General features: G+C 35.6%; 1 protein-coding gene across 1 annotated transcript in view; it reads right to left on the reverse strand.

Annotated features, from left to right (window-relative positions):
* Nucleotides 1-10,845, reverse strand: part of WDR78 (WD repeat domain 78) — a 51,227-nt gene that overhangs the window by 2,842 nt on the left and 37,540 nt on the right. Inside the window, 5 exon segments of the mRNA XM_015566006.1 lie at nucleotides 3,397-3,553; nucleotides 4,325-4,551; nucleotides 5,175-5,273; nucleotides 9,534-9,655; nucleotides 10,467-10,624. Coding sequence (XP_015421492.1) covers nucleotides 3,397-3,553; nucleotides 4,325-4,551; nucleotides 5,175-5,273; nucleotides 9,534-9,655; nucleotides 10,467-10,624 — 763 coding nt within the window.

Raw genomic sequence — 10,845 nt, forward strand, 5'->3', positions numbered from 1 at the left:
TCTCATCATCCATATATATACTCAAGACATTGTCCAGCTACGTGTATGTGATGTAGGAGAGAGCAAGAGTCAGAAATATAGTTTCCCCCAGTTTCCTCCCCCCCCTCCCCCTCCTCCTCCTCCTCCTGCTACTGTGCAAGGCCACAAAGGGTGATGGGCAATGCAGAGATACAGGGGAGCTGTGGTCTTAAAACTGCTGTCGATCCTTTCTCTGTGGGTTTTCCCCAGTGAACCCTGCTGAGCATACATGGTATGTGGGCTGCCTGGTACTTTGGCTTTGGAAAACACATATCCACTCCAAACCAACAAATGTCATCTTTGCCTTGGAGACCTTTCTTGTTTTGTTAATTCTGACCCTGAGGATATTTTTTTCCATTGATTTTTAGAGAGTGTTAGGGAGTAAGGGAGGGGGGAGGAGAGAGAGAGAGAGAGAGAGAGAGAGAGAGAGAGAGAGAGAGATCTGAGAGAGATAAATTAGTTGGTTACCTCATGCATGTGCCCTGAACTGGCCAGGGATTGAACCTGCACCCAAGTATATGCCCTTGACCAGGAATCAAACCCATGACCCTTCCATGCACAATCCAATGATCTAACCATGGAGCAACACTGGCGAGGGCAGCCTTGGATACTTTTTAATAAAAGAAATAAAATCATACTGATAACATTAAAGTTCCCTTTGCAGCCCTCCCCAATGCTGTTCTTCTCTCAGCATTCATTTCCCAGAGACACCCTTTACCATAAATTTGGTGCAGATTTTTCCTATACAATGAAATCATAAGATTTCCAAAAATTTTATTCACTCTTGGTTAAAATTAATGGGAAAATTATAGATCATAATGTTACTTGATAAGATATCTCGATAGAAAATAATGGTTTGGCATTAATTACTTTAAGACTTCAAATTACTGTTATGATTATAATTCTCTGCAAAGCTACAAAAGAGCTGTATCAGTTAAGCTCATGTTTGACAATAAGTGATATAAAAACTGATTAATAATTTAATTTCCCAGAAATATAATCTTTAACCTTTAGAATATTATGACCAAAAGCATAAAAGACTTACTTGTTGTAGGAAACTATATTTATTACTAATTTATGGAATATATTTGTTAAAAGAAAATTTTGCTCACCAGCATTGAAATTATTAAAACACACATACACACACACTAGTTTGCCAAAAATGTTCAGATTCTGAGTTTTGCCTACTTTCTGCTTACATGGCATACAGCTCACAAAAAAAAGATGTCTCTAAATGATTCAAATCCAAACACAGAAATGAAACATTGTCTTCCACCTTCCAGTCTATACATTTACTAACTATAAGCATGCCTAAGAACACAGTTTTATTTTTTGTTTAAATAATATTACAAAATCATATTTTGTACTTCCTTTCATGAAATTTGCTTTTATTTCTCAATACTATGTTTTCAAAATGTGTCATATTGAGACGTTGAAATATACATCATTTAAACTTTGGTATTGTAGTCACTCAGGTGAATGCAGTATATTTTACTTATCCAGGTCTCCACTGATGAACATTTAGGTTGTTTCAATCACTTGATAAAAATCAATCAAGTGATGCAGCAACATGTTGCAGAGCTCCATAAAAGAATGGAGAAGGTAAGTAACCTGTAACTAGACTTTAGGAGACAAGGCTTTGAGACCTCTCCATATGGAGGAGGACAATGACAAATCAACAGTGCGACAGGGCTCGGCAGTTAGAAAAATTCCTTTAAATGTCTACAGTCAATATGCATCTCAGCCAGTTGAGAAAATAATCTCCAAAACTACTTAGGATGTTTCATTTGTTTCTTTATTGAGAAAACATATTTTTACCCTCGAAGAATAAGAATTGTATATGGAAATAATGCAGCAAATCAAATAGATAATTTTACTATTTTTGTATTAAGGAATTTGTAAATATTTTCTTTGTTATTTTCTTAAATATATTTTTATCGATTTCGGATAGGAAGGGAGAGAGAGATAGAAACATCAATGATGAGAGGGAATCATTGATTGGCTGCCTCCTGCATGCCTCCTACTGGGGTTCGAGCCCACAACCCGAGCATGTGCTTTTGACTGGAATTGAACTTGGGACCCTTCAGTCCCCAGGCTGATGCTCTATCCCCTGAGCCAAACCAGCTCAGGCTATATATTTTGTATGTTAAATACTTATTATATATAAGAGAACCTGTCATATTAAATTGTCTAACAAATAAATTTGTGACTTTGATTTATTTTATGTATTTTCAATTTATTTATTTATTTATTTAGCATTTACAGTCAAATAAAGTTATGGTTGGGGTAGAACTCTACCTCCGACATGTGACCCAAATCTAATCAACACATCTGCCTTCCCTGACCATATTTCTCTCTGGTTGGATATTTGTTTCCTTCTTCTTTTTGTTTTTTAATCCAATTACAAATAATGCTATAATTAATTTCTTTGATTGCCTTTATGAATATTTCTACAAGATAGAGTCCCAGAAGTGGATAGTCTTGGCTCATATTGCTAATTTGGTTCCAAAGAAGTTACGCCAATTTCTATTCCAAACATGAGTATAGCCAAGGACCTATCTTATCAAATGTTTGCCAGTACTGAGCAGTCCCATTAAAAAAAAAACTTTGTTAATTTGATATATGAGAATGCTATGAGAATGCATGTTAATTTAATGTAATAATTTTTTATTTCTTTAATTATTAGTGAGGTTGAATTTTAAAATATAAGTTACTAGTCATTTTTTTGTGAATGAAGTTTCCAATCACTATCCACTCTCTCCTGGAGTCTTAGTGTTTTTCCTTATTGATTTCTGAATATTTTAATGTTTTTAACATGTTTATTGTATTTACTGTAATATTTTCCAGATTACTGCTTAAAATAGAAAGTTAAACATAAGAAACAGAAAAACTTGAAAAGCTACCTTACAAATAATGGCCATCTTTGATATTACTTGCTTGTCAAAGTTTTACAACAAAGCTTTGGTATTTGAAGATCAGAGAAAGGGACTAAGGATAATGCTAAACCAATAGAAACAAATACTTATTTTAGGAACATTGGATAATATCTAAAAATATTATTTCTTATAAAAGTTTTGTATATATTTCAGTAAATTTTTCAGCTATATTTAACAGTTATTAAGTCCTAAGTAAATATTAGGTACAATTTTAAGTTCTTTCATATGACATTTATAAATCTTATGCTCAACAACATCATTATTCCAATTTTATAGACAGGGAACAGATAGGAATCATGCCAAGTAGGTAGCAGTTCTTGTAACCCATATTTTTTCCATTGCACCACACTTAAAAGAAATGTAAAGCCCTTCCTTGTATGACACAAAATTGCAACTAAATAAAATCATACAATTACATAAAATTTTGACTTTTGAATCTTACCCGGCCAAAAGACAAATGAGTGGGCATATTTTTCAGTTCGTACACAGCAACCTGTCCATCACTGTCTCCCACTAGAAGGCAATCTGTTTGTTTAGCGAAGAGAACAGTTGTGAACTTGATTCCAGGGTTAGCAACATTCACAATTAGAGGATCCAAACTGTAATACAATATTTATTTGTAAATTCAGTTGTTGTTAATATGTTCTTTGTATATTCAGACTTAGAGAAGTCTGAAATATTTTTTGTGATTTTATGCAATAAAAATAAAAAGCTTAAGCATTTTCAAAATCAAAATAACTGATTCTTAATATTATATATCAGTATATAATCATTTGAGGAGATGAAAAATATAACCTATTTTCTTTTTATTGATTTTTATTGATTTTTAGAGAGTGAGAGACTGGGAGGGGTGAGAGAAAAACATTGATGTGGCATTGACATAGTGACTGCCTGCCTCTGGCATGTCCCACATGGGGGATGGAGCCACAACCCAGGCATGTGCCCTGACTGGGAATGGAACAGGCAACCTTTTGGTGTATGGGACTATATCCAACTAACTGAGCCACACTGGCCAGGGCAATATAACCTATTTTCATTCAAATATGTTTATAACCACATAAGTAATTAATATTAATATAGCATCCTGGCATACATCTTTATTCTTAAAGAACTCTCATAGTATAAACTATTACTTGTTTCAAAGTAAATACAGGGTGGGGTAAAAGTAGGTTTACAGTTGTGAATACAGAAAACACAGAGTTTATTCTTGTGTTATTCTTAATCATTGCATTGATTTCCATTTAACAACTGTAAATCTACTTTTGCCCCACCCTGTACAGGTCTCTGTAACCAATGTCAAAACTTTCAGGTATCATTTAGTTTGACCTACTTCTACTAGAAACATCCCCAAGAAAAATATTAACACTTACGTGCTGATGTGAAGGTCCCAAATCTCCACTCTGTTCTCATTTGCAGCTGCAAATATATAGGATGATTTCGGGGACCAGGCAACATCATAAACAACGTAAGTAGTTGGATAAAAACTCAAAAAAGGCTTGGTATTTTCCTGTTGCCATATAATAACGCCCCAATCTGCAGAACAGCTTAAGAACACATCATGACAAAACGGATTCCATGCTATTTTATACACTGGACCCTTAAATTAAAAAAATAAATTAAAACACATTGGTAAATAGTATTTAATATCTGATACTTTAAACTTCACCAACAAATTTAAAATGCTAAGATTTCTAGAAGATTTATCCACCATGCATTATTATGTGGGTATCATTTTAGCTGAAAGTAACGTCATAAATTGAATCTTCTCTAAATTATGCCATACAAAAACATTAAAAAATAGTTGATACAATACTCACTAAATATTAATACATATTATACATACTGACTTAAAAATATAAGGAGTGTTAAGAAAAAAGAAATGAAGAAAATATAGATGGAACAATTATAAAAGATATGCAGAACAGGGATATGCAAGAGACAATTTTACTTTGGGATCAGCATGTTATAAGCAAAGTTAGAAACAAATAAAACTTGTGACTTCCATAATGTGCAAGAAAAAACTGAGGATATTCTGGAAGCCAAAAACAATGCCCCACACATTATTGGTAGTTTCCATGCAAGCAAGCACTTATTTTGAGTTGATATTTTTAACTCTGAAGGAGTAAATGTATTGCATATTTAAAATACTACGCATAATGATATTATTGTTTCAGAAATATTTCAAGATACATTTTCCATACTTACTATAATTAAACTAACCTTATGTCCTCTGTAGGTATCTAGGTATTGTTCATTATATGAACAAGAACATTTGTGAATGTGACCTTCTTCAGTGCCAGCCAAATAGATATTTGTGTCCTACAACACAAAAAATCAAAATGCATTGGTTTTTGATACGTTAGTAAATGTGCTAAATAGAAGATTAGACCACTCAAGATATATTAAAATCAAGTCAAGAACCCAAACTAGAAATACTAAAGATAGTTGTCTGTTGTCTTTTTCTTTCTATCATGATTTTACAATAATTAAACTACTTGAAGAACTACTGTGCAAAGAAAATATAGATTTACTTTTTGCTGGAATAGAGGATATAACTTAACATCCTATCTAGAAACTACATGGACAAACATTGGCTTAAAATGAGGAAGAAACCTTTTAACACTTAGAGCTATCTCTCACTGGAACTAGCAGTCCAGGGAAATAATAAGTGTTCTTTCAATAGAACAAGTCAAGAAGAAGGCAGATGACTTAATAATAGCTATTTATGTATATAATGCTAAGGAAATGGTTCTTGCTGGGAATGAGAAATTGAACTAGATGGTGTCTAGTTCAAAAATCTATAACAAAATGTATGTATTAAATGAGGATTTTAAATGCATTTCCTAGCCCTAACTGGTTTGGCTCAGTGGAGAGAGCATTGGCCTGCGGGCTGAGGGGTCCCGGGTTCGATTCCAGTCAAAGGCATGTACCTTCGTTGTGGGTACATCCCCAGTGGGGGGTGTGCAGGAGGCAGCTAATCGATGTCTCTCTCTCATCGATGTTTCTCACTCTCTATCCCTCTCCTTGCCTCTCTGTAAAAAAAAATAAATCAATAAAAATATATTTTAAAATAAATAAAGAAAGAAAGAAATGCATTTCCTATAGTGAAATAAGTCATAGTTAGAAAGCCTGAAAGTAAGTGTTCTGTCTCCTAACTATGTGGGGTCAGAATCACCTGGGAGCATTTTAGAATTGCAGAATCTCGCCTTACCCCAGATCTGCTGAATCAGAATCTGCATTTTCACAAGATTTCCAAATAACTTATACGTACATTAACATTTCAGACACACTGTTCTAATGTGTACCAGTACTTAAGAATGCAAATACTGGTTCATGGGGCATATGCAATTTTAAATTACACAAAAAGTAAAATCCGCCCCCCTCCACCCAAGTACCATTATTAATTTACATTCAGCAGTAAATAAAAGTTCCCTTTGACCCACATTCTCTTCAACAGTTGGTCATATCAGAAATCTTAAATTTTGCCATTTCTTAAGTGTAAAATTATACCTAATGGTTTAAATTGCCATGTATGTGAATAGTAACACTTTTATTTCCTCTTCTGTTCACATCTCTGGACTATTTTACTAATAATCTATCTTTTTTATATTTATTTCTTTAAGTTTGTGTTCTATTACATATTCCTTATTTATTAAATATGTTGCAAATATCTTCTCCCAGTGTATGGCTTTTTATTTTCTTTGGTATCTTTTGGTAAATAGCAGCTCTCATTTTAGTGTAGCTGGTATTTATATATATAAATGTATATCTATTATATAATATATATATACATACACTAGAGTCCTGGTGCATGAAATTCGTGCACAGGGGTGGGGGTGTCCCTCAGCCCAGCCTGCACCCTCTCCAATCTGGGACCCCTTGGGGGATGTCTGACTGCCGGACATCCCTCTCGCAATCCTGGACTGCTGGCTCCTACCCACTCACCTGCCTGCCTGCCTGATTGCCCCTAACCGCTTCTGCCTGTTGGCCTGATCATCCCCAAGTGCCCTCCCCTGTCGGCCCAATTGCCCTCAATTGTCCTCCCCTGCCAGCCTGGTCACTCCTAATTGCCCTCCCCTGCCGGCCTCGTTGCACCCATCTGCCCTTCCATGCCACCCTGGTGACCCCTAATTGCCCTCCCCTCCTGGCCTGGTTGCCCCCAAATGCCCTCCTCTGCCGGCCTGATATTGCCCCAACTGTCCTTCCCTGCTGACCATCTTGTGGCGACGTTGCGCGAGGGCATCGTGCATGATGCCATCTAGGCTTTTATTATATAGGATGGTACTTTTTTGTGCCTTGTTTAAGAAGATTTTTTCTACTTTGAGGTCATAGAGATATTCTCCTACATTTTCTTCTAAAAGTGTTTTTGTGTATGATGGATGCAGTAAGGATCTAATTCCATCTGCAGTAAACTTACAGCTTCCATTATACTCCATCACACTTAATAGTAAAAGACTGAATGCTGTTTCCCTAAGATAAGGAACTAGACAGGGATGTCTGTTTTCACCATTTCCATTCCCACTTGTGCTAGAGGTTCTAATGAATGCAATCAGGCAATAAAAAGAAATAAAAGGTAACCAGATTAAAAAGGAAGAAGTAAAAGCAAGCATGTCAAACTCATGGCCGGCGGGCCACATATGGCCCACAACAAATATTTTTGTAGCCCAGCTAATATAACGGTTTGTAAGAAACATTTTAATAAAAATTTTGTAATTTAATTTTTACAATATTCTGTTATACATAATTATTAACTAACTACAACGTTCACTAATGACTAGATTACTATAATAGTGTTGCATCCATTTCCCTTACACGCCTTACGCACAGGCGCACCATTTCTCTCCACTAATACTAGCAGCTGATATTTTAGCAGCCGACTGCCACGTCATTAGTCTTGGACTGCCTTGTTTGGTGTGCACAACAGGAAATATTTCACTTTCGGAGAACAAGAAAAATAGGTTTATTTGCATTACGCTTATTAATTTGTGCAGTTATTCAGAGTCTGGCAAGTTAATGTTCAAGAAAAAATATTAATGTTTATTAAAATGTTCTATTGTGTTATGTTAACGATTACTCATTTATTTCAGCCCTTTGTATTCAGCATGTCTCGAAATAAACCTACGTTTCAATGAAAATGGAAGCTGTTGTTTTTTTGCAGCCCACATGAACTTCGACCTTGTTTATTTGGCCCGTGTTAGCCTTTGAGTTTGACACGCTTTATAGACTACATGATCATCTTGAATTCCTCCCACCAAGGAACATTTCTAGGACACCAGACTAGGCTTCTCAGCCCAGCACGATGGACATTTTCGGCCAGCTAATTCTTTGTTTGGGGGTGGGAGATGGCGATGGTGCTTGCACGATGCCTTTATAGGATGTTTCCCCGCATCCTTCGACTTTGTTCACTAAACGGCAATAGCATTCCTCCCCACGCCCCACCTCCTCCAGCTGTAAGAACCAAAAATGTGTTACGACATTGTGAAAAGTCTCCTGGTGGGAAAATACCCACCGGCCTGCCCACGCTGAGAACCACTGTTATAGAGTTAGGTGAAAAGTAGATTACAGGAATTTGAGAATGAAGGCAGTTAGAATAAGCTAGCACTGTTATAAAAGTGAAACATGACAAAGGCCTGAGCTACATTAACAAGGAGTAAGCGTGGGCTGGAAGGAGTGATGCAGTAAGGCTTCACTATCATTTGGATGCTAGGATAGAACAAAGTAGGAGCTCAAGTTTTGTTTGCATAATTAGGTAGACAACGGTGACACTAAAGAGATGACCATATTACATATCAGAAAACATTAGGATATGTTTTCGTAGAAGTGGGTCAGAATGGCTGAATTTTCTGACTCCAAAGAACCTCCAGATAGAAAGAATTTTAAAAAGTAGAAGTTCATTAACTGTGCTTCGATTTGATTCTGGGCTTGATCAGAAGGAACTTAACACATTGTGGGCAGATCACGAGCATTCTCCTGTTTCATATTACACAGTATTTTACATAATGTTAAAGGCATGCCTTAAAATTAAATACCCATTACATTTTGAAGTTATGTATTATATATTCTTACAAGCTATTATCTTTTTAAAGTCTGAGACTCTGTAAAACCTTTTTGTGCTCGTTCAATAGAAACTTGTCTGGCCACTGGGTAAAGCTGGCAACAAAACTACTGGTGCGCAATGTGTTAAGTAGTCTTCCTGATGCCTAGCATCGTAAGAGCAACCCCTCACATGAAGGATCTAGAGGACGATATGGTACATTTGGTTTCTATTGGAACAATAGAGCAGCAGAGCAGACAAGAAGGTCAAGGAGCGGCACTCATTATACATGCAGTTGTAAAGAGGATCTTGCCATAGTTCCTCAGAAATATAGACCTTTTCTCTGGAAAGAAGATAAAGACAGAGTATAGTCAACTGGAATGTGCCATACCACCTTTGGTTGACAGCTATGTTTGTTACTTTCTTACTTACAAGGCACAATATTAGTTAACATGCTAACTTTTTGTCTTGCTTTATATCTTAATATACTTCCATTCTTGGAAGTTGTTATATGCAATAGTAAATCATGGATTGAAATAATTTACCTTGGGATGAAAAGCAAAGCACATCCCAGGAGCTTGACGAGATATCAAAGCTTCACCTTTTTTTTCCTTTTCCCCTCCTCTTCTGCTGATGATGGAAGTAGTTCGCTTCAAACGCATCAAATCTTTATTTAAAGAAAAAATACAGTACATTTCTTAGGTCCCCCAAGGGTTTCAAATCATGAGATGGACAGATTTTTATTTCCTTCATGGGGAGATATTAGTGTGATTTCTCCTTTTGATCTGTTTTTTCATGGCTCTGAAAATATAAGGTTTTAAGTGCTTTCCCTGGGACCAATTTGGGGTTTTTAGTAGTTAGAGGAAGCTAGGATGGTGAGTGGAGCAAGTACATACCAGGGGAAGAAAATCAATTGCCATATGATTTAATACATATATGCTGTTTCTGCTACATTGGTGCCATAATTCCAAGCAATTACATAGACATCTGAATTAATTCTTAGAATGAGGCAGGGAAGAGATAAATAAATGGAAAAAAGTAATGGGAGACAATAGGGGAAAAGGTTTCCTGCCTTAGAAAACTAAGTTTGCAAATATAATAGTATTGTTTGAGAGTGTTAACTAGTTTCCACTGAAATCCTAAACTGTCCCCAAACCAGTTTATTAAAATTATTTCAGAGTGGTAAAAAAAAAGAAAAAATATATCTTATTTATCACATGAAAAAGTATTGTAGATATAATATGTCCCTTCTGCAAATAATGATTTCTGCCATCTTCTGCATGTGATTAGGTTAAAATTAGCAAATACCCAAACTAGATGCTTATAAAAAAAAATGACCAAGCCCAGTTTTATTTTCTTATTTAGAAAAACCAAAATTTTTCACCTCTTATACATGGTTTACTAGGAATTTTTAATTCAGCCTATAACAAGAGAAAGATAACTTGATATCTATTTATTAGTAGTATTTTTTTTTTTACCATAACAGTCCAGTCCTTTGCGTATAATCCATTTGGTGATTCTTCCGTCTGCTGATATAGAAACTAGTATTTCTCTCTTGTCATCACCTGTTGTTCCTCGATCTTGTTCTATCCACTGTAGTTGCCATATAGGTTCCAAATGTTTTTGAGGTGATTCACTGAAACAGAGAAAAGTACTAAATATATACTCATTATAAGAATTTTTTTAAAAAAAAAGACTTAGAGGGAGAAACCAAGATGGTGGCATAGGTAAACACCGGAGTTTGCTGTCTCGAACACCACTTCAAAAATACAACTAAAAGATGGAACGGACATCATCCAGAGCCACAGGAAGGCTGGCTGAGTGGAAGTTCTACAACTAGAAGGAAAGAGAAAAGCA

This window comes from Myotis davidii, unplaced genomic scaffold (genome assembly GCF_000327345.1).
Source record: "Myotis davidii unplaced genomic scaffold, ASM32734v1 scaffold122, whole genome shotgun sequence".
NCBI classification, from domain to species: Eukaryota; Metazoa; Chordata; class Mammalia; order Chiroptera; family Vespertilionidae; genus Myotis; species Myotis davidii.